Source organism: Nyctereutes procyonoides, unplaced genomic scaffold, assembly GCF_905146905.1.
Source record: "Nyctereutes procyonoides isolate TBG_1078 unplaced genomic scaffold, NYPRO_anot_genome, whole genome shotgun sequence".
NCBI lineage: Eukaryota > Metazoa > Chordata > Mammalia > Carnivora > Canidae > Nyctereutes > Nyctereutes procyonoides.
The window spans coordinates 26773681-26797428 of record NW_026575049.1 but is presented as its reverse complement, the minus strand read 5'-3'; the positions used below and the strand labels follow the sequence as shown (position 1 = coordinate 26797428).

The window sequence follows — 23748 nt, the reverse complement described above, 5'->3', positions numbered from 1 at the left end:
AGCACTTTCTCACCCCTCACCATCCCACCACATGTCCAGAGGCCTCAGAAAACAGGCTGACCTAAGATCATGGTCGGTAACCGGCAGGCCTGGGGCTCCCAGGGGCTGGAGCTCCTTCCTCATCACTGCTGTGATGCCACCAAAGTGAAGGCTTGAGTGCAAGAGATTTTTTTCAAAATCATCTTTAATGTATTTTTAATAATTTTTGCCTCATTTACCAGATAAATCATCTAAATAAATAGATGCTATACAGTCTCTTACCAACATCAGTACAAAAATAAACCGCGCTCTGCATCCATTCTAGCCCTCCCAGCACACACTCACTCAGAAAAGGCATGTGCTTGGAATCAACCCGCACTCCCATCCCTCCCAAATACATTCACGTTGTCTGAACAAAGCTCGACGCTCATTCCGTGCAAAGGCAGCGTTCTTGTGCTGAGACATGGAGGCCAGGCTGGCCACTTACAAAGCAAAGCTAAGCCACCTTACACGGGCATAGCGCCTCCCCCCGCAGGAGGGGAGTCAGCAATGGGATGTCACCCTGAAGGGATGACAGGGCTCGGCTGGGCATTACAAGTGGCCGTGCCAGGGGAGGGGGAATCCTGTCCTTGCCCCATCCCACAGCAAGAGGAAAGTACCGACCGGGCTCTCTACATTCAAAATGAGAGGGGGCCGGGGAAGGAAAGACAGGCGGTCCGACTCTTTCTAAGCCCCCACCACCCCTGTGAGTACTGGCCTTCTGGGGTGGGGTGGGGCAGGGTAGGGGGGAGCTCAGTGTCCCAGGCCCCTCCGGGATGCTCAGGGCTGGGAAAAGGCCTGCGAGGCCACATCCAGCCCCTCATAGAGGTCTCCACCCTGGGGAGCCGTGGGGAGCCCCAGCTCACAGGCTTCTGCCCTGAGACGCAGGGTGCCCTGCGTGCCCAAAGGGCAGAAGAGGCAAGAAGCATCCTGCCATGCAGACAGAACATGAGCCGTCTCACTCCACAAACAGCCCCCAACCCCCCTCCCAGCCTGCAAATTGCACAAACAGCTCTTTGAAAGTGCCCATGAGGCAGGAAGAGGTCCCATGTCCCCTGGGGATGGGGTGTGTGCCTTCTACTGCAAGCTGCCAGCCCGGTCCCAAAGCCAAGGCCAACAGCATTCGATTAGAGGACCCCCTGGCCACCCCCGCTCCACCCCCACCAACTCCAAGCTGCCCTTCCCAGACCCAGGGTCTCACAGCAGGGTGGGGCGGGTGGGGGGCTCTGCTGCCCTTCCTACCCCCACAAGCTCCTCTAGAGTCAACTTCCCAAGCTGGGAGGAACCACCAGAGCGGACCACCGCCCCCACATTGGAAGCACTGAATTGACCCTGGACAACAAAGGATTAAGGAGGAAGGAAAGAGACTCAGGGATTTAGGAATCTTGCCAGCAGGGCACCCCAAACAAAAATGGGGTCCAGGCTGTCTTTGGTTTGGGAACTCGGGAAGAAGGGGTCTGGGGGAAGAATCGCCCTATCCTTGCCTCAGCAGGATTCTGCTGACTTCTTCCGGACAAAGCAGAGTGCAGAGAGAGCCCTGGGAGATGGTGGGCAGGGCCTCCCCCTACAGGACCCCAACGCTGATGATGGGGGAAGGTGGAGGGAGCTGGCCTTTTACCTTTGCTCCCCTGCTCCTCTTATCCACCCCCACCTGGCTTTTTCTCCCTTCCAGGGCTGGAGCAGGAGAGAAGCCCCTCCTCACACTTGGGAAGCTACTTGGCCACAGGACACATTTGTGCAAAGCAGGAGATGAGCGTCCCTCCTCCCAGCATCCCTCCTCCCAGCATCCCTCCTCCCAGCAGGAAAAGCCTTCTGCCCAGCAGGCCCAGCGGCTCCAGTGCTTAAGCACAGCCCGACCCACCAGCCGCTGCAGCCCCACAGTAGGAGGACGCGCAGAGCGCCCCCCCCACACACACACACAGGAAAACTGGGGCACTCCCAGCTGTGGCATCTGGGATGGATGGACAGGGGAAGCAGGGTGGAAGGAGGAAGGGTTTCAGGAGTTGAAGGCTGCCCTGAGAAGGTGGTGGGATGCTCCCTCCCTCTCTGGGAGGGCAGAAAAAGAGAGGAGAGGGTAGGGTTGAAAAGTCACCTGAGTCAGAGAAAACAAGAGCCCCTCAGGGGAGGAAGGACAGGATCGAGTGCCTCAGAGCCTGTGCTGACCCTGGCACGCCTGCGGCCGGCCAGGTAAGCCACAGAACCATACTGTGTGTGGGAGCCTCAAGGCCATCCGGCCCTCACTGACAGCTGTGAGCCGACCGAGTCAGGATAGATCCTGTCACGTGCCGTGCTGTGCTGTGCAAGGGTGGGAAGTGTGGGGTGCCCGTGACAAGTTCTCAGGTGCTGTGAACCACCCCACAATTTGCCAGGTCAGGGTTTCGAAACAGGTTTGCAAGATCCACTGTGTGCATCTGCAGACACACACCTGCAGTCACGAGGTCACAGGGCAGTGTGTGTGCACCCGTGTGGCTGCGTGTGCATGTGAGTGTCTCTCACAGGCCAGGTGATGGGGGGCAGGGGCTCCCAATGGGAGGGGCTCAGCTGGCAGCCACCCCAGGGAAGGGTATGGAACGTACCCCAACAACCTCAAAGCCTTCCTCTTACGCCCTCATTTTGACCCAGTCATTTTTGGTCAAAGCCAAACTCCATATCCCACCACAAAGCTGGAGTGGAAAGTTAAAAAGAAAGAACCCCACCCCCCACCCCAAAAAGGAAAAGGGAAACCAGCCAGAAAGGTGGGAGTGGGTGGCTCAAGGGAGAGGGTCTGGGCCCTCCCATCCTCCTTTGGTTCCTGGGACCAGCTGCTGCATCTCTAGAGCCGTACAGTGATGGAGATGGATGGAGATGCAGGCGGCCAGGGGTGGGTGGCCCTCCTGGCCTGGAGGCGGCCCCCTGACTGGCAGGGCAATGCCAGGCCGCGCCAGCCCCAGCCCCCTACGCAGACCACCAAGCCTTTCTGTAAACATCACGCGCAGAGAAAGGGGCGAGGTGGCGGGAGAGTGTCAGGATCTTCCCCCTGCTCCTGTTCCATATGTTTTTTAAATAAAATAATTACCCCGCCCCAACCCCTCCCCATCTCTGGAAGTCCCCACCCCAAGCCCAAAAGCAAACAGTTTACGAAGAGTAAAAATGGTGACTCAGAACTTCCCGCCGCGGTCCCGGAAGAAACCTTCAGCCGCCTGGGCCTCCCGGAAGGTGACGGTGACGGAGTTGGCGGTGATATCGGTCACTGTCACTTCACTTGCGGGGAGCACGGGTGTCCAAGGAGGTGGCCCCTCGGCCAGGTCTGCATCTGCGACAGACACAGGAGATGGACTGAGCTAAGGACAGCACTGGCGACACTGCTGCCTTTGGATCCCTGCCCGCCCAGCACCAGGTCCCCCTCTGGGGCTGCAGCCAGCTCTGGGTCTAGCTCAAGGCCAGACGCCTGGGAGGAGGTCACTACCTTCGTCTTCCCAGCCTGGATAGGTTGACCCCCAGTGGGACCCCAGGAAGAGCTCGGGGCTGTGCCAGGGCTCCTGCAGGCTGTGCAGCCTCGGAAGCACCTCAGGCCCCCTCTGGGCATTGCAGCACTTGGACCCGATGGCTCGAGGGAACCCCCCCCCCAGCACTCTGGGGCTTGGGCATGGGATGCCTTACCCTCCTCCTCGGGGGGCTGCTCAGCAGGCTCCCACTCGCTGGCCGCCTGCAGGACGTCCGGGGCTGCTGGCTCCTGCAGGAAGAGCTCCCGTGGATGGCTGTGACTCTCCAGGTCGGGCCCGCGGGGCGGGAACTTCTTGCGTGAGAGCCGCAGGTACTTGTGGGCCTTCCGCGGCTTGCGGAGCGGGAAGGGCAGGGCGGGCACCATGGGGCCCTTGTCCACCATGGGTGCCCCTGCCTTGACCACCCCCTCAGGGCTCCCGCTGCCGAGTGGGCGCGTCAGAGAGAAGCACAGCTTCTCCTTGCCCTTGGCCTTGTGCGAGCTCCGCAGGTCCATGCTGTACAGCCGCTGCGGGGGCAAGCCAGGGCACGGCGGGTCAGCCCTGCCCTCCCAGCCGCTGCCGCGCCTTTGCTCATGCTGTTCCTCCCACCTGGAGTGCCCTTCCCTGTGTTTCACGGCCTGGAGCCAGCCATTCCTCCAACCCCCAGCCCAGCCCAGAAAGCCACCCTCTGAGCAGCCGCAGCCTGCATCACCCACCCCCACTGCCCCAGCCTGGCCTGGTGCAGCTGCTCATCTTGGCCCCACAGGGCAGCCACCTCTCCCCAGGGGGGTTGTGTACAGCTCAGGGCCGGGCCAGCGCAGCAGAGGAGCCCAAAGGAGCACAGACTGAAAACTGACCAAGAAAAAGCAAATCTGGATTCCTTCTGGTCCCAACTAAGGAGTTCTTCACCACGGGGAAGGAATCTTTGCCTCCTAAAGGACCCCCAAGGCTGAAACAGCCAGCTGGCCAAGGAGATGGTGTGAAGTGGATGCCCTCGGGTTCTGGGGGCAAGTACCCAAGGGGTGCACATGGCACTGGGTGCCCCAGGTCATGCAGCCACTGGGATGGTGTTCTGCTCTCAGCCCACAGGGTGCTCCTCTGCTCTGCAGGCCCTTCCCCCTGCAGGTGCCACATCGCACTCTAGGGATTTGTCTTATTGACTTTGGCTGAAATGGACACAAATCCAAGAAAGATGCTTGGTGCTAAGTGTTGGGAAGGCCTGGATAGATCCAGGACAGTACCTTCTGCTGCCACCTATCACCAGAGGCCAGGGAAGACAGTGAGGCTTCAGATGGGACGGTGGCTCAAACCACCCCCAGCTGGGAGCAGAGATCACAGGCATAAGCTCCATTCTCCCACCCTGCCCACTAACTCCCAACACTCGGCACAGGGTACAGGTTGTTCTGGGACAGGAGGAGGGCCAGCCAGGGAGAGGTAGGGACAAGAATGTAATGCCAGCAGCGTTTATCCTACTGCAGCTTCATCAAAATCCACTCCTTCATCCTGGCTCGGTGGCCATCACAAGCCTAGTAAACTCCTCTAACGCTGCAAGGCAATCCGTCTTTGCCCTTCTCCACCTCACCAAGAGAGAACTGCAGCTACTAATAGGCATCCAGGAGCCCCCAGACTCAGACCTGGGTTTGAATCCAGCTGTGTTACCCTGGGTAAACTCCTGGCCTCCCTGAGCCTCAGTTTTTCTGTCACTGAGACGATGAAGAAGCCGGCCTCTAAGACTGCTCCCCCCCAATTCTTGCCTCAAGGAATTCACATCCATGTGTAGTCCCCTCAACCCCTACCTACTATAGGACTTCTTCCAAGGCTAGTTCATTAAAGACACTGTGCCCCCCCCGCTTGCTCTCTTGGATCCTCTGCTCTGGGGGAAGATAGGGGCCACACTGTGAAACCACCCGGGAGCCCTCAGAGAGGTCCACATGCAAAGTTCCAGGTCTCCTGTCAACAACCAATGCTGACCTGCCGCCACACGAGGAGCTACCTTGGAAGCAGGTCACCCAGCCCCGGTCCAACCTCCAGATGAGTGCACACTGGTTGACATTACAACTGTAGCCTGAACTAGAGTCGCTAAAGAACCAGCTATGGGACTCCACCAAGACTGTGTGATATGCTAAGTGTTCATTGCTCTAAGTTGCTAAGTTTGGGACTAGCTTGTCACATGGTGGTCGATACCAAGCACAGCCTCCTGGAGGCTTTGTGGGCGGGTGACGCACATTCACTTGTGAGCAGCACTGAGCACAGAGCTTAGCATGGAGAAGACGTCTGACAAACAGATGCCACCCTCCTTCTTGGGACCCATTTCACACCAGATCCCGTGGAAAATGCCCACTGCGTGAAGGGAAACCCATCCTTTCCGGCAAAAGCCTCAGATGACCTATAATTAAGAGTGGGCAGGAGACAGGACATGGCTCACACTCTGTGTAGACCAAGAAGCCATATTGTTTGGCTTCAAATACCTAGGTGAACGTTAGTCGATTAAGGAGAGCAGGTATGCTTTTCATCCCAATTTTATAGATCAGAAAATTCAAGCTCAGAGAGGCAGAGACATGCCTCAAATCACATCACTTCAAACTCTACCCACTTTCCAAGCACAACAGTGAAGTCAGCAAAGTGGTCCCAAGACCTGGGCAACGTGAGGCGTCCCAGAGTTTAGAAGCCTGCGTGTGGCAGAGGATTGGAACAGGAGGCCCCGCTGGCTCCTTCTCACTCAAAAATGTCCCATTTCTAGGGCATCCCAAGACAACAGTTCCAGAATTCTGAGTGTCCTTTTATTGGATTCTAAAATTCCAGGTGCCCATGTTGCCTCAATTCTAAAGCTTATGTTTCCTGAAGTCCTCAAATATTACAATTTTGCATTTGGGGACTCTGAGCATCATAAAGGCTCACTTACAAGATCCTAGGCTTTCAAAATTCTAGGCTCCCTTCAGCCATATACCCACCTTGCCCCGAGCCCCACAGCACCTCCCGCCCAGGCTGTCTTCCTTCCCCAACCCCCAATGGAGACTTACCCCCTGAGTGCACCACCCCCCAGGGCCCTGGGCAGAGCAAAGAGGGTAAGTGGTTCAGCTCAACTAGCTGGTGCAAATGCATGGGCTGGGGCAGACTGATGGGAGGGGCAGGGGGACCTCAGGGTGGGCACCAGGGCTGGCGGGGTTACCTGCAGCAGAAGCCGCTTGGGTTTCGGACCTCTCTTCCTATACCCCGACGCTCGGTCTCTCTCCTCCCTGGGGTGCAAAGCAGATGGCAGAAGAAAAGCAAACACTGGTGACATTTAAGGGAAAGTAAAGCATCCGCTCCACCTCATACTCTCCTGTGTATGGGGAAAGGGGCACCCGCCATAGGCCACCCCCAATCCTCAGGTAGGGACTCCTCTCCATTGCTTTCTCTACACCCTAACAGTGGGGCCCCATGTTCATATCCCAGGGCCTCGGTCTTCCCGTCTGGCAAAAGGGGTGCAGGGGCACAGCCACTGGTCCTAACCACTGAGGTGGGACTTGCGTGACATCTCCCAAAGTATGTAGGTCTCTACTGGGCTCCAGGGTCACATCAGAGCTCTGCTCTCCATGCCACTGGGTACACCCTCCAAAACAATGCAGTTCTTCCAGTTTCCACTCTCAGAAGAGTTGTACAGAAACCTGTCAATCAAATTTGCCTCGAATGTCCCAGGGGAGCTGATGAGAATGGAAATGGTCCTCTCGTGAGACGCCTGAGTGCCTCAGTGGTTGAACTCAGGGCGTGATCCAGGGATCGGGGATCGAGTCCTACATCGGGCTCCCTGTGGGGAGCCTGCTTCTCCCTCTGCTTATGTCTGTTTCTCATGAATAAATAAATAAAATCTTTAAAATTCTTTTTAAAAATTAATAAAAATTTAAAATTTAAAAAAAGGAAATGGTCCTCTCGTGAGTAAAGCTCTACTCAGATTCTTCCCCTTTTGGGATCTGGATGACCTTGGTGGAGAGGACAGGCTCTTGCTTCTATCATCTGGTTCAGAAAAGGGAGAACAACTTGCCTATATCGAGTCTCCAGTAGATGCCAGACTCTCTGCTGGGTGCCCTCCCCACACCACAAACACACAGGCACGACCCGAGGATGCATACAAAGCCACACAAGACACACACAAGACAACACAACAGAGACTCCAACAACAGTGCCGGTGGAGAACTTCAAAGCCATTTGTATTCTATTTCGTTTCATTCCTGCTTTCTGTGGCCCCAGCTACAGAGGCCATGTGGGCAGCGGAGAGACTGTGAAGGCTGGGAGTGTGCTCCCTTCCCCCTACTGGCTGTGTGACCCCAGACAGTCTCTCCATCTGAGCTCAGGGCTGCCCATCCCAGGTGGCTGTTTCCACCACTAGCCCTCCTCCCTCCTCAGGGCAGCACTGCCCACGGGCTCCAGGGACACTGGGGGAGATACATCTGCGTAGGGCCCTTCCTCCCTCCCTCCCTGTGGGGTTGGCTGCAGCAGGTCTGCCCTGAGGCCCTGGAGCCAGCATTTGACCACACCGTGATACTAGCCACTTGGCTTGTCAGGACAGACCTGCCGGCCTTTGAGGGTGAGTCTTCTCTCAGAAGCCAGTGCTGAGCACCAAGACACTCTGTTCCAGGCCCAGCTCTACCCTGACTCAAGGGAGACCTTGACTGATCACTTCCCCTCTGGACCTCACAGTCCTCGTCTGGAGCAAGACGGTCCCTTCTCAGCTGGCCATCAGGGCGTTTGGGAGGAGCAAGAGAAGTCCCTGGGATTTATCAAAATGGAGGGTAGAAAAGCTAAAGTAATAAAGTGAGGTAGGGGTGAGAGGAAAGAGAAAGAAGAGAGGAAGAGGACGAGGAAGTAGAGGGAGAAGGAAGGGTTGTGGGGGAAGAGAACAATGATGAGTGTTTATGGCATTTACATGTGAGGGAGCCACTATTACTATCCTTGCGTTATAGTCGTGGAAACTGAGGCACAGAGAGCTTAAGTCACTTGCCAAGTGCCAAAATTCTGACAGCTTCTGCCACTAAGAGCTGAGCTCCAGGCCTAGAGAAGGTCAGGCCCAGGGTCCAGTTAGGGCCAGCAGGGCAGGCCTGCCAGGCCACACGATCCTGGTTTCCAATCCAATGCAGTGTGTGCGTGTGCGTGCACGCATAAAGGGGGAGGGGTGCATTCTATCCAGTCCTTATCACCCAGGGCCTGGTTTCTGTCAGCCTTGGATCCTGACATCAATGTCCAGGGCCCTAGGGTGGTGGCACCCTAGGAGTTGCACCCTCTCCGCCTCTCCCTGTTGGCGGGACTCCACAGAAGAGCCCCTTTGCCAGACTCTTTCTGAGTCTCTTTAAAACCCTGCAAGGCTAGTGTTAAATGGGCATCATCCCTCTTTTACCCCCTCTTCACCAAGACTGAGAGAAGGCGGCGAAAAGTCACACAGTGGGTCTGTCTGTAAAGGTCTCCAAGCTCTTCATTTGTTCCTTAACTATTTTCTGACTCATTCAAAATAACATCCAAATCCTCCACTGGGACTTAGTGGCACTCCCTGAGCTGTGCACCCCCTTCCTTCAACTGCCCCACTCCTGCCTCATCTCCCACACGTCACCCAGCTCACACCACTCCAGCCAGCCGCACTCAGAGCCACACTTGCCTCCATACTGTTCCTTAAACATTGGCTCTCACTCCAGGGCCTTGCATTGACTGTTCTCTTTACTTGGGATGTCCTTCCCTAAAATACTTGCTAGACTCATTCTCTCAAGTAATCCAGGTCTGTGGTCAAACACTCTCACCTAACTGACCCTTGAACCCCTACCCATCCCCTCCCCCTGCCCCCAACCCTGTCCTTGCAGTAGTTATGACCATCTGATAGCATATACATTTCTTGATGTTGTTTTTATTATCTGTCTCTGCACTGGAATTCGAGCCCCATAAGAACAGGGATTTGGTTTTATTCCTTGCTGTGTCCCTAGCACCTAGAACAGTGTCTGGCACATGGCACAACCTCAAGCCATGAACAAGCAAACAAATGACCCTTCATTACCATCACGGAGATCATTCACACACGTGTGCCCACACTTACTGGTTTACAAAGTGATTTCATACACCTTGCTCCCCGTGAGAGCGCTGTAAGGTCAACAGCATTATTGTCACTTTGCAGATGGGGAGGATGAGGCCCCGAGGGGGAGGAGGCCTTGCCCACCACCACACAGCTGGTGAGCATCAGAACCAGGATTCTAATTCAGGACTTGGACACCTGCCTGATGCTCTCCTCACTGCTGTCTAGGACATTCCACAGAATTCTCCCCAGCACCACAATCCAAGGCCCCACCGAGCACAAGGAGCCAGAAAAACGTTGTGGGATAGGGACTCCCTGATTTTTAAAGGAGAACAGGGTAGAGTTTTCCTCAGAATGGGCAGGACGCTTCCTGGGGAGAAGCAATGGAAGAGGGCAAGGAAGGGCAGGGGAAGGGCATCTAACTGGGAGTCAGGAGGCCTGGATTAAGCCCTGGTTGGGTGGCTTCCCAGCGGTAATGTCCCCTGAAAAGTTCTTTAGCTCCTCAGAGCTTCAGCTTCCCCATCCATCAGAGGAGATTCTCATCCCCATCTCAGGAGATCACCATAAAGGGCCAAATGGAAATGATTTTGTGCAAAGATCCCACTCTGTACAGGTGGGCAACTGAGAAGATACAGAAGGATTTGGGCTGCCTGCTGGTAGGGAGATCGGTGAAGCAGCAGATTCAAAAAGCTCCTACATGAGGAGAAACGACATTTTGTCAAAGGCACCCCACTGAGATGCAACCTCACTGCCCATCAGCGGAGCTGCCAATCACTAACATTCAGAATCAGAGCAGAGTACTGGCAGATAAGGGAGATGGGGGCGGTGGGGGGGGGGGGCTTTGCCCATGGCCACTGAGCGGGGAGGTGGCCAGTGGGACGGACCAGAACTCAGACATCCTTGCTCTGAAGCCACAGTCCATCCCCTGGCCTTTCTCAAGCTTCACTGGATTCTCCTTTTCTTGGTGAGACAGTCTCTAGGGAGAATCTCTCTCTGATCTGTTATCAAGGCCACCACTGTCCATTACTGACATTGCTGGCCCTACACAGGGCATCTCCGTAAAGCATTCTTATACTTTTCACAGCAGTTAGAAGCCCTACCTTTGGGAAAATCAGGACCAGTGTTATTAGGGGATGGCCCATTTTACAGCAGAGAGACCGAGACCTGGGAAGGTTAGAGAAGTGGCTGACATCACTCAGCAACAGGAAAGGGCCCTTGGCTGCACTGGTATCTGATGCCCACCCCCTTCTTTCAGCTGCATATGAGATCGGGCTGTCCCTGCCTAACCCCCTCCCCATCATGCCCATGCCCCATGTTCGGAGCCAAGCCAGCAGCAGGCTTCTTATGAAACCTCAAAGCCTGCCTTATGCCCAGCCCCAGTCAGGCTGAGGCCCCCTTACTTCTCCTCATAGGCCATGACCAGGCGGGGGTCCAGGATGTGCTCTTCCGGCTCCCATGTGCTGTACCTGGGGAGAGAAACCGCAGGTCAGAAGCTGCCCTGCACCCACTGGCATTCACCAAGGGTATAGCTGTTCCACCAGGGCCTGCCATCTGCAGGCTTTTGCTCCCTTTCTGGCCCAATATAACTGTCACCTACTCCTCGCAGCTATCCCTGGCTGCCCAGGCTAGGTCAGGGGGCTCCTGAACTCCAGACACCAGAACTCCCCTCATTCTGAGCACTGATCACACCACCCTATAAATAACTGCATCCAACTCCCAGTTAGGCCTCATGCTCACCCCAGAAGCACAGGGTACCCTGCCCAGGATTCCCTTCCTGTGGGAGGCATGAGCCTGCGGTCAAGAGCTCAAGTCTGGGGATCCCTGGGTGGCGCAGCAGTTTGGCACCTGCCTTTGGCCCAGGGCGCGATCCTGGAGACCCGGGATCGAATCCCACGTCGGGCTCCCGGTGCATGGAGCCTGCTTCTCCCTCTGCCTGTGTCTCTGCCTCTCTCTCTCTCTCTCTCTCTGTGTGTGTGACTATCATAGATAAATAAATTAAAAAAAAAAAAAAAAAAAGAGCTCAAGTCTGGCTCTGGAGCCAAACTACCTGGGTTCAAATCCCAGCTCAGCCCTTGCTAGCTGTCCAACCTTGAAGGATTTACTCAACATCCCTGTGCCTCCATTTCCCCATCTGTAAAGAACTCTTGTGCTGCTTAATACGTTCATCTAAGTACCTAGTGCAGTGCTTACTGTTGCTGTCCCTGCCCACAACCTGCAAGCCCTGGCCTCAGCATCTCCTCTGCCCAGGCGGAGCCACTCCCTCCCTCCTCGGCACACATCTGTACCTTCACTGCCAGGTGTGAAGTTCCCCTGCCGCCCTGGCATGCAGCAGGAATCTGGTAGATGGTTCAGCAATCCTAGGATCCCACGGCAGGTCCCCTTGGTATTTCAGGTGGGGACCTTCCACCACCCCCAGACTGGGGAGCATCCCCTGGTGGGACAGCCTGGGGAGCAACAGCTTAGCAGCTCCACAGCTGAAGCCATCCTTGTGCTACCTGCACTGCTATTTACTTAACACTTGCCTTTAAAGCAGCTCACTTTTTTCATTTAATAATTTTAAAAACAAATGTTAGGAGCACCCAGGTGGCTCAGTGGTTGGCATCTGCCTTTGGCTCAAGGTGTGATCCCAGGGTCCTGGAATCGAGCCCCACATTGGAATCCTCGCACCAGGGCTTCACACCTGGTGGTGAAGGTAAAGATCTCTGCCCTCATGAATAAATAAATAAAACCTTTAAAAAAAAATCTCAAAACAAAAACAAAAAAACAAATTTTTAGGGGGCGCCTGGCTGGTTCGGTCGGAGGAGTATGTGACTCTTAGTCTCAGGGTCCTGAGTTTAAGTCCACATTAGGTATAGAGATTACTAAAAACATAAATAAATAAACTTAAAAAAAAAGCTTATGACTTCCATAAATGGAAAAACTAGTATCGCTCACCATAAACAGATGCTAATGCATAAAGAAACTAATCTTTAAAACACATACCTGAATGTGTATATATACACAATATTCAAATACACAATATATACACAAGCATATAAACACACACATAAGTTCACACGTATACACGTATATGTAAAAACAACAGCAAAGCAATGCACCATGATTCTGGCCCAGGCTGTATGCCCAGCTCTGCTGGACAGGAAGGGAGGCGAGCAGATACTAGGCAGGTGTTAGGAGGCAGCAAGAGGCTAGCTGGTGGAAGCCCTGTTCCTACTCCTCCTAACCAGCTGAGCTAAAACTTTCATCTTAAACCATCCTGGGACTGATACCTACAAGAAGTCGAATCTAGATTCGAACAAGCTACCTGAGGACAGAATCCTTTCCTCCTTCCTGCCACTGACACTTCTGCACACCTAGTTTATGTTGGGCCCCGTGCCAGGTTCTGTGGACTCAGCAACAAAGGTCCGAGCCCTGAAGGCCTTACAGTCCCTACCCAAGTGCTACGTGCCCAGCCCGATCAGGCGCCATCACAGCCCCCCTCATACGTGCTATGCTCTCCGCCTGAGGGACAGTCTCTCCATGACCTCATCCTTCCAGTGCCAGCCCTTGTAGCTTCCCCTGACATCCTTTTCCTCAAACTGTCCCACTCCCAACAGAACGAACCCTCCCCTCTGCTGCTCTCCACAGCCTGGAGCACTTGGCATCTGCCAAAATTATTGATGAATCCAGTGGCACCCTGGCTGGCAGACTATAAGCCCTCCCCAGGGTGCCCAGCCCAGCCTCCGACCCTAGGTGCTCTGGGAATGGCTATGGAAGCCACTGCAGAGTTCTGCTCACCCTGAAGAAATGCTAACAGTGAAACTGGGGTTTTTGATAGTTTGCATAGAGCCCAAAGTATAAGCAACCAGAGACTGGCGGAGATCCAAAACTTCCTCTTCCAGAACAAAGGTTAAATTTCTTCAACTGTAACTAGTTACAAGAAACGAGGAATTTTGTGGTCCTCTGTGTCCTCCACCTTCGCCCTCTCCCCTTCTCTAGCTGTTAAGATGATTCTACAGTGTTCTGGTCCTCTCTGTCTCTCTCACTTGCCCACTGCCCTGCCCATTTTTTGGTTGCTGATGTAGGTGCTATGTGTTTCCTGGCAAGTCCCTAACCTTCTCTGGACCTCAATTTCCTCATCTTAAGACTCACCATCACCACCATCACGGTAACAGCACCGCTCACTGCCAGGGGCTCATCTATTCCTCATAAAACCCCCATGAGGTAGGTTACCCTATTTAAAGATGAAGAAACAGGCACAGAGAGTAAGCATCTTGCCAAGATCACGTAGACAGTACGTGGCCAGTCTGTGGTTGGAACTGTTGAATCTTGGCCACCCTCTACCTTTGGGTCTCTCACCCGGCACTGCGCCTGGCTCCCCACTGGGCTGTGATGTCCCTGGGCGAAAGGCAGTACTGACTGACCTTGTCCTGTATCTGACTGAGGCTTTGCACACAGTGGGTGCACAGAAAGGCTCAGCGGATTCAGGCCGGGCCTTTACTTGGCTGGGGTGGCAGCACGTGAAACAATGGGACAGGGTCAGACTCAGTAAACAGCAGGAGGCCTGGTCCTGCTCCAGGCTGCGACAGAGGAAGGGCAGGGGGACGCAGCGCCTCACTCTCTCGGGCACCCCCCCCCAAAGTGGAGGCCAGCAGCCCCGATCCGCAACGTGGGGAGCCAGAGGCCGCGGTGAGAGGAGCGGGGCGCACCGCCCAGCCGCCGCGGTCCTGGGTCTGCCGGAGGGCGGGGCGGGGCGAGCGGAGGGGCCGGCGCTGGCAGGGCGGGAACACCGCGCTCCGTGGGGGGCGGAGAGCCCCGCTCGGCTCGGCCCGCCCCGCCCCTGCAGCGGGGCCGCCGTGCGCGCGCACGCACGGAGGGGGCGCGCCCGGATTACCAGCCCAGCCAATGGCTGGCGGGGGCGGGGGCGGCGCGCGCCGGCCGCGAGGTAAACACGGCCACGTGACCAGCGCCCCGCCCCCGAGCCCGGGTAAACAGGCTCGCGGCCGCCCCGCCTGAGCCGCGCTGCGCAGGCTCCCGCCGTGCCGGGGGCGAGGCCCCCCGGGGCCAGGCCCGCCCTAGTTCCCCCCAACAGTTCAATTTAAAGCCCTCCAAAATGAGCCGCCGCTCGGGGCGCTCAGGTCTAAGGGAGACGGGTGCGGCGGTGCGCAAGTCAGGCCGCCGCTGGGGCCTCGTTTACTCCTCCGTGAGGTGGGAATGCCGAAGGTCCCTGTACTGGGGGCTTAATGTGAGGATTAGATGTGCTAAGCAACGTGAAGCACTTACATCCGTGTGATACGCAATAAAAGCAAAGACGCGTTAATTAAATCAATCAAAATACAGGGCGAAAACCTGCCAGGGCTGGAACGCTGGCCTCTGCTGTTGCCGCCCAAACCCAGCGTTGGAGGAGGAGGACGCACAGCCACCTCCTCTGTCCCCGACAATGTTATCAACTTGTGTTATCAACCCTTCAACAGAGTCCTGTGAGGCTAGGGCCTCATTTTACATGTGGAGAGATGAGAGGTGCAGAGATTGAGGGCTTTGCCATGGGTCACACAGCTTGTAAATCTACAAAACTAGGCTCCAAAGACAGCCTGGTCTGGCCCCAAAGCCCAAGCCCTTGCTCCTGAATAGCCAAGTCACCTTTGGCAGAGCTGATTGTGTGTCACAGGTGCTAGGCCCCTATGCCCCGGGATCAGGGAAACCACAGTTCAGATTATCCCAGCTATATTTGACCCTGGGGCACAGACTCCTCTGCTATGGATTTCTGTGTCCCCATCTGTAAAATGGGTTGCATAGAGGCAGTTAAAAATGGGCCAAAGCGGGATTCCCAGGTGGCTCAGCGGTTTAGCACCTGCCTTTGGCCCAGGGCATGATCCTGGAGACCCAGGATCCAGTCCCACGTCGGGCTCCCTGCATGGAGCCTGCTTCTCCCTCTGCCTGTGTCTCTACCTCTCTCTCTCTCTGTGTGTCTCATGAATAAATAAATAAAATCTTTTTTTAAAAAAAATGGGCCAATGCCTGACTCATGCAAGGTGCTTACTGATTAGCAGCCTGTTTATTGCTTTGGCCACTGACAATATCATTACCAAAGCTCCCCTGAGGTAGTCCTCCCTAAAAGATGGAGTAGTGTTCACAAGTGGGAAAAGAAGGAAGGAATGCATTCCCAAAGGGGGGAACAGCAGTCCTGGGCAGGCTGAAATCAGTGGAGTATCTGAGGGTCTGTGTGGGGCACAGAGATGGAACTGATGATTTAATAATATCTTCTGCCCTGTGCCCCCAGACCCTCCCTATGCAATTTTCTGTACCTTCCAGAACAAACAAGATATGCTCCTCTGCCCCATCTGCTGGGGATGAAGGGCAGTCATTTGTCTGCAGTTGGGGAGAAAATGGACAAAGCATGTGATGGCCTATCAGAGGCCTGGCACGGAGTGTGTGTCTAAATCATGGTTTCTGTTATTAATATAAGCCTCCTTGACCAGGGCGAGGAAGGTGCTGCCGAAGGTGCGGACTCTCCTCCCCACCAACGAACGCTGGCACTACCCTCACCAAGTCTCCCAGGCCTGTAGGCAACAGCCTAACCAGCTACCCACTCCCCACCCTCTTTCTCAGTCTCTTCTCCAAGCAAGGAACCCCAAGGAGGGGAGACTAAAGCCCACATGGATTACAAAGGACCCCAGGTCCTCCTGCCTCACCCCCTGCCAACCTGTTTTCCTCCAAGTGAAGTGGGGTGATGCAGTGGGTGGCATGAAGTAGGTGCCACATGGCAAGGGAGCTGTAAGTTATATTCTTGTCATGATCTCCCCTCTTTGGGCCTCAGTTTCCCCATCTGAGGACTGATCTAAACCATTTCTAAGACTACTTTGAGCACCTTTGAGGAATGGAATCTCCTAGATTCCTTTCCTGTCTGTGGGGAGACCTAGAAGCTGAGCTAACTTTGTATTAAGAACCAACATTTCGTAAGTACCTGGTCATCTGAGGCTTCCATCCCCTCACAACAACGTTATTCCAATTGGAAGATGAAAAAGCAGAGGCTCCACCACGCTGAGGACCTAGACAGCTGTGAGCCAGGCCAGGAACCCAGGACCAAAGTGCAGGGGAGCCAGGGGTGCCCCGGGTCATCTGGTCAAACAAGGCTCCCAGAACCCCTTTGAGGAGTCACAAAAGGTAGTCATTCGGGCCCACCTGGTGCAGCATGTTAAGAAACAAGTGGCAGGGGGCTCAGGCCAGCAGGAACATGAGCAGCTGCTCTTGGAGTGCTAGGCCCTTCTCTCTTGGCTGAAGCTCTGATAAGCAGACATATCCATTTGGGATTAAAAAAGTGGAAGAAGGAATTTTTCATTGATAAGTACCTCTGTTTCAAGAAGGAAATCTTTCAAAAGATGGAGTCTAGCGAGGAGGAAAAATAGCCAACGGTGCCTTGAAGGCCAACCGGCTGACTACACTCCCATGCAGCTCCTTCTGGTGCCGAAGCTAAGGGGGGCACATGTACCGGGGAGTCAGTGCCCTGCTGCCCACCCCAGGCCTTCTCCTTTTCTAGCTCCCCCTCAACTCTTACTGTCCCTTCACAAGGCTGGAAGGCCACCTCTCATCTGCGGCGAGGAGGAGGGGATCCTCCCCCAGGTCCAGAGTATTGGGCAATGGGAGGTGGGTGGTGGGAGCAGCAGCAGTGGACCAGGGCAGGACTTGGTTGGCCAGCCCCTAACCCCAACCTCAGGATGCCTGCAGGTCGCCCTGAACACTTGTGACCAGGCCTTGCACCGGCAAGGTGAAGGAACATGAAAGAGGAGGGCAGGGCATGCGCTATACAGCCTCTTTTGCAGAGCGGGAAACTGAGGCAACACAGGCTATATTTCCCTCTGCTGTGTCTCCCCACCAGGCCCTCACGAGGCTCCCAGAATCCAATACCAGGTCAGAAACAGAAACATAGCAGAAAGCCCCTGGCACAAGCAACAGCAGCTCTGGGCAAAGGGGGGTTTCCAGGAGTCACTCCCAAGGAGGCAGGGCCCCCACAGACCAATGAAGAGGCCCCACGAATTGTTCATTCCCTCCCACTCCCAACCCCCTGTTGGCAGGTGATTGGTTAGTAGGAAGGTTCTTGATTGGACCTTAGCAGGAGAGGTGGAGCCACGGGAAGAGGACCTACAGCCAGCAACCTGTACTCCCAACTCTGAGACAGAGGCCCAGAGGCCATATGTGAAAGTGGGGAGGCCCAGTTCAAGTCCCACCTCTGCCTCCACTTGCTGTGTGACCTAAGGCAAGATGCTTACCTTCTCTGAGCATGTTTTCTCATCTTTAGAGATCACCACCATCCCTGCTTCACAAGGCTATCTGGAAACCTGCTTGGTAGACTGGAGAATGCTATCCAAAGGCAAAGTGAGCTCAGGCTCTGTCCCTAGCTCTATGGCACTGAGGACTCCTGCCCCACTGGCTAGACTTGTCTTATCCAGCCCCACAAACCCTCCTACTCAGCACTACCCTACTATTTGCTCTATCTCCACCTGGCCAGCAGCCATCTCTGAAGCCAAGATGCTGGGCCTTCACCTCCCAGATGCCAGGAAAAGCCAGAAATGGAGCTTTTCCAACCAAAAGATGGAGCTCAACCCAGAGCAGAGCAGGAGAGAAGAGAAGCCGGGGCCCACCTTGACCCTCACGTCCTTCCAGCCCCTCAGCCAGCAGAGGGGAAACCGAGGCTTAATCAAGGTTCAACTGCCAATTACTAAAGCAGCTGGAGCTAAAAGCTAGTCAGGAGAGAGGCAAAAGGCGGATGGAAGGATGAACAGGTAGGCAGACACATACACACAAAGGAGCCTTACTTTGGAGGCCATCCTTTCCATTTCACCAGATATTCGACTTTACCCTGGAAAGAAAGAGAAGCAGACAAAGTGAGATACACAGCTGCCCTGACAACCATCATGGGACAATAAGGTCCAATAATTTCTGCAGACTGATGTCCCTATAACACATACACAGTCCAGGGACACTCCCCCCCCCCACACACACACCAGAGCTTCACCAACCCAAAGACACCCAAACTTTGGCTGCTGGGTGACTACCCCACCCAGACTGTCCTTCCTGCGAAAGCACAGGAGTGCATCTGGCCCCAAACGTTTCTGGGGCTCCTACGGCAGAAGCTCAGAGCCCATGTCACACACGGGGAAATGACCACATGGGGCATGGATCGCCAAAGATCTGGTGCCCAGAGTCCCAGTATTATGACCATAGCTTTTTAACTTTTAACAAACAGAAGACTCTCCAAATTCTAGAAAATTCCTCACTGTGGCAGGTTTCCCATGGCTCTAGCCCCACCAGTCCCCTTCCCTAGGAGAGGCTACCTCTGGCCTGGGGGATGCCAGGCCAGTGACTTTAGGACTCTTAACTCAAAAGACCCTGGCAGGACTCCAGAAAACGCTGACAAAGGCTCCACCTTCAGAAGTGGTGGTCACCACCCCTCCAGTAGTTAGGAAATAGAGCCTGACCCCTTCCTTCCTCACTGATGGGGGCCTGGCTTCCCAGCCCTACCCAATCCACACCAGAACTTTAGGACCACGATAAGTCATCCCCTCAAAGAGGCCTGCCCTGACCACCCTTTCTAATGCCATCCCTCCCACGTTCCAGTTCTCTTTCTGCATCGCACACAGCCCCACTGGAAGGCATCTGTATTTATTTTCTTGTTCGTTGTGTGTCTCCTCTGCCGGACTGCCAGCTCCATGAGGGAAGGGATGTATGCTTCCCTGGGGCTTAGACGGGTGCCTGGTACATAACAGACTCTCTATAAATACATTTTGAAGGAATGGCTGAAGGAATGGTGTCCCTCACTCTCTGGCACTACCGTGTAGGAGGGTAACCACTGGATCTGCTTAGGCTACTGTGCGTGGAAAGCACTGGGCTTTGTAAAATAAATGAAAATTGAGGAAACCCTGGAGGAAGGGAGGAGGAAGGGCGTCCCCAAGAGTTCAACTCCATCAGTGCTGGGGGAAGAAAAGCCCATGGCCCTCCTCCACCTTCACCCTTGGCCCAAGACCCCAGCAGAGTTTTCTCTCTCCAAAGACCACGAGCTAGCAATTAACCAACTTGAGCTCCTGCTCAATCTCCATCTCTACTTCGGGGTGTGACCTTCACCAGGTCACTTCCTCTGCGGGGGGGGGGGGGGGGTGTCTCAGTCTCTGCCCATGTCAACTGGGGGGGGGTGACCTCTAAGACCCCTCCCAGCCCTGCCCCTGGAGCCTCCCAAGGGGCTGCAGAGAGGAGATAAGGGGCAAGGATGGTGGAGAGTGCCAGAAGAACTTTCCCCGAGGGCTTCCATCCCCCACCTCCAGTGTGAGGCGACCACTCTGCAAACAGGTGCACAGGAAATGTGGTCCGCCGGAGTCCGGCCCCGAGGCGCGGGTGCCCGAACCCAGTGAAACTGGTGCCTCCTTAAATTGCAGGGTGAATGCTTTGGAGGCGAAGGGAAGGGGGAGGAGCTTAGAGGATGCCCCAGCGCTGTGGGCGGCCTCGCGGAGCGCGGCCGGGCGGGGCCGGGAGTTGGGGTGGGGAAGAGGGAGAGGTGTGCGCTGGAAGACGGGGAGAAAGCCGGAGGTGGGGGTAGAGGGCTCCGAAAAGGTCGAAGTCCAGAGTGAGACCTCAGAAGCAGGAGGCTCAAGCTCCGCCTCCAACTTCCAAGGTCTCGGTACCGAGTCCGGGGTCCTGAGTTCGGGACCCAGCTCCGAAGCGAACACGCCAGGCAAGCCTTCCCCTCAGCTCGGGCCTCCATCTCCCCTCATTTAGAACGAGGGAAGGCTGAGGGAGGATGGCGTTCAGGATCCCCACAGTCTGATCCTAATCTCCAGCTCTGGCGGGCTCAGCTGCCCCCAGGATGCCGGGCCGACAACTTTTTTATTCTACTCATCCTACGAGGCGGCAGGGGAAACTGAGGCACGGGCTGGGGAGACGAGCCCAGCAGCACGGAGCTGCCCGGCCCCCCCCTCCGCCCCACTCTCCACCTCGCCGCCAGCGTGGAGGGGACGGTGCTGGGGCCAACAGGGGACCCCACAGGGGTCCTGGGAGCCGCCCCCAGGCAGCCTCACCTTCCGCACGCGCTTCTTCCGGATGCTCTCCACCGCGAACACCTGCTCGCCGATGGCTGACAGCTCCATGCGGGGCGGCGGGCGAGCGGGCCCGGGGCCGGGCCGAGCCGGGCCGGGGGCGGAGCTGCGGGGCCGCGGCTGAGGCGCGCGATGCTCGGGCCGGCGGGGACCCCGTCACCCTCGCCCGGGCGCGCACGCGCACGCGCACGCGCACGCGCGCACACCCCCTCGCGCTCCCTCACGCCGCCGACGTTCCATTTTTGAACCTGCGCAACGTTTTCCTCTGCGCGAGCGGGCGGGCGGGCGCGCGGGAGGGGGCGGGGCGGGGGCTCGGCTCGCGCCCGGCAGGTCACGCCCCCCTCCCCCTGCCCGCCGGCCCGCCCCGCCCCGCCCCGCCGGAGCCCCGCCCCCGCCCCCGCCCCCGCCGCCGAGCGAGCGCCGCCGGCCCGCGGGACTTATTTGGCGCGGGCGTCGCTCGCCACCGGGGCGGGGCGGGATCGTGGCCCCGAGACGCGTTTCTGAGGACGCCCCCGGTGACTGCGGGAGGCCGGAAGCGACACGCCGCCGTGGGGCAGAGCAGAAGCGGGCAGGGCGCGGAGGCCACGTGTCCCACCTCCCACCGAGGAGCGGGCGGGGCCGGGGCGCGGACCCCCGGGCGGGCCGAGATTTGCATCTCCGGACGGAGGCCCCTAGATCCCGGGTCTGCAGCGGGCGCCTGCTCGGCGGTCCGTCCGGCGGTCCGTCCGGCGGTCCGTCCGGCGGCGGCTGCGCGGAGCGCCGGGGCTAGGCAATAATTGGCGGCAGGTGTGGCCGGGGCGCGCGGCCCCTAGTAGTCGTTCTAGCTTGTGACATGAATGGACCCCGAGACCGCCCAGCCCGCTCCTGTTTTCGCTGCGGCGCCCGCACTCCTTCCCGCCGCCCCCGCCGCCCCCGCCGCCTACCTGCATGGATCCCGAGTCCTGCCTCCCTGACCCGCTCCTCCTCCCGCCTGCCTGCAGCTACCACCTCCGCGCGAGCTGCCGCCCCCCGCCCCCCCCCCCAGCCGGGGCCACACTGTGCCCGAGAGCGCTTTCTCCAATGCAGATCATGCTGGGTCACCCCAGTGCTTAAAATCCTCCCATGGCTCCTTAGTCCCCCTCAGCAGAAGGTCCAAACGCCTCTGTCTGGAGCGGAGAGAAAGGAAATAGATTTACCCTTGACTTTTGATCAGCAGCAACGGAAGCCATCCAGAAGGCGCTGGAATGATTAATGTCCAGGAAGAAAATAACCATCATCTTAGAATTAAGTACCCAGTGCAAATTTCTTTCAAGAATTATGTGCCCGGTGAAAATATCTTTCCGGGAGGGGGAGAAAATAATAACATTTGCAAATACTAAGACTAAACCTTTGCCACTGGCAGACCCTCCCTCAAGGAAATTCCAGAGGAAGAACTTCAGACGGGAGGAAGATGACCACAGATAGGTCTGATGCAACGGGGAATAAAGAACAATGAACATTAACAATATAAAACAATAACAATGTGTTCTGGATAAAAATAGAATTAAAATGCACAAGAACAATAGCATGTAACTCGAATGAGTGGAGTAAAAGGGTTCTAAGATCCTTATATTCTAAAGGAGGCAAATGGAGATACCAAATACACTCAGAGGGACGGCTGGGTAGCTCAGCGTCTTCCTTCAGCTCAGGGTGTGATTCTGTGATTCAGAATCCAGTCCCCGCATGGGGGTCCCTGCAGGGAGCCTGCTTCGCCCTCTGACTACTTCTCTCTCCTCTCTCTCTCTCTCTCTCTCTCTCTCTCTCTCTCTCTCTGTACACAGAGAAATAATGAATAAATAAATAAATCTTAAAAAAAAAAAAAAACACCAAACAAATGCTCTTAGACTTGGGCGAGTTAAGAATGCAAGTTGTTGTTACCAGGGTAAACTAAAAGAATGGAAGTGCAGCATATAATATTTATCCGAAATATTAGAGGAGGAAGATAGAATGAGAAAAATCAACCCAATCAATCCTAAACCAAGCAAGAACAGAGAGAAAAATAAATACAAGAACGATGGGACAAAGATATGACAGATATAGATGAAAATGTGCTACAATTCAATAAACGCAAGTGGACTTCCATCAAACTGGATAAAAATCCAACTACATGAAATTTAGAAAGGACATCCACAAGAGACACTCCCAAAACGTAAGGCTACTGAAAGGATGGAAGTGAATGCACAGGGAACTACATCATGCCAAGGCTAACAAGAAAAAGGCTCATCTAGTTAGTTCTTTTAATACTAGGGAGAAAAAAAAAACAAAAACACTCCCTGGAGACAAAGAAAGTCACTTCATAATGAAAATGATCCAATTCACCAGAAAGATAGAACAATTTCAAATTTGTGTGCAAATTCTATAATTTTAAAATAGAAGAAACATGAAGAGAACTATACAGAAAAATAGACATCCAAAATTATGGTGAGAGACCTAAAAACACAATCTTCTGTAATTAGTAGAACAAATATATTCAATAAGGGTCTAAGAAATTTGACTACTGGACTTTCACAGAACATTGTGACAACAACTGCAGAATTATATATGGAATATTTACAAAACAGTAAATCTCAAGGAATTTCTGAAGTTTGAAATCATACAGAGTAGATCCTCTGACTAAAACACAAATAAGCCAGAAGTTGACAACAAAAAGATAACTTCAAAAGCCCCATGTGTTTGGAAATTAAGAAGTATATTTCTAAATAACTGATGGATCACAGAAGAAATCATAATGGAAATTACACTGAATGAGAATGGAAATATTGCATATTAAAAATGAAGGGGCACCTCGCCGACTGGGTCAGAAGAGTGTGCAACTCTTGATCGCCAAGTTTGAGCTCACACTGGGTATAGAGATTACTTAAAAATAAAATCCTAAAAAAAAAAAATTGTGAGATACAGCTAAAGCATGACTCAAAGGGAAGTCATGACTTTTAATGCTTCTATTAGAAAAGCGAAAAGGCGGTAAGTAGCAAGTACCCATCTCAAGAAGCTGGAAAAAGAACAGTAAAGTAGAATAAAACAGAAGGAAGGAGAGAGTGCAGTAAGAGCAGAAGGTAATGAAAGAGATTAGCAAAAACAAAAATTGCTTCTATGAAAATACTAATTATACTGACAAACTGGTGAAATTGATCAAGAGAAAAGAGAGAAGGCACAATTA

The 23748-nt window shown here is 54.9% G+C and overlaps 1 protein-coding gene across 3 annotated transcripts; it reads right to left on the bottom strand.

The window, feature by feature from the left end:
- Positions 1-3091: 3091 nt before the first annotated feature.
- Positions 3092-20775, bottom strand: CBX7 (chromobox 7). Of its 3 annotated transcripts, none has more exons than XM_055328790.1 (6): positions 20556-20775; positions 18303-18346; positions 10911-10976; positions 6649-6715; positions 3658-4006; positions 3093-3310 (listed from the first exon to the last, which is right to left on the bottom strand). In XM_055328790.1, exons 1-6 carry the CDS (start codon positions 20622-20624, stop codon positions 3156-3158), a joined length of 750 nt encoding a protein of 249 aa, XP_055184765.1. In that variant the 5' UTR covers positions 20625-20775; the 3' UTR covers positions 3093-3155. The 3 variants fall into 3 exon arrangements, with proteins under 3 accessions (XP_055184766.1, XP_055184765.1, XP_055184767.1); XM_055328792.1 differs by having other exon boundaries at positions 3658-3730; positions 20556-20771; XM_055328791.1 differs by lacking the exons at positions 18303-18346; positions 20556-20775 and adding an exon at positions 17757-17940 and having other exon boundaries at positions 3092-3310.
- Between the last annotated feature and the right edge of the window lie 2973 nt (positions 20776-23748).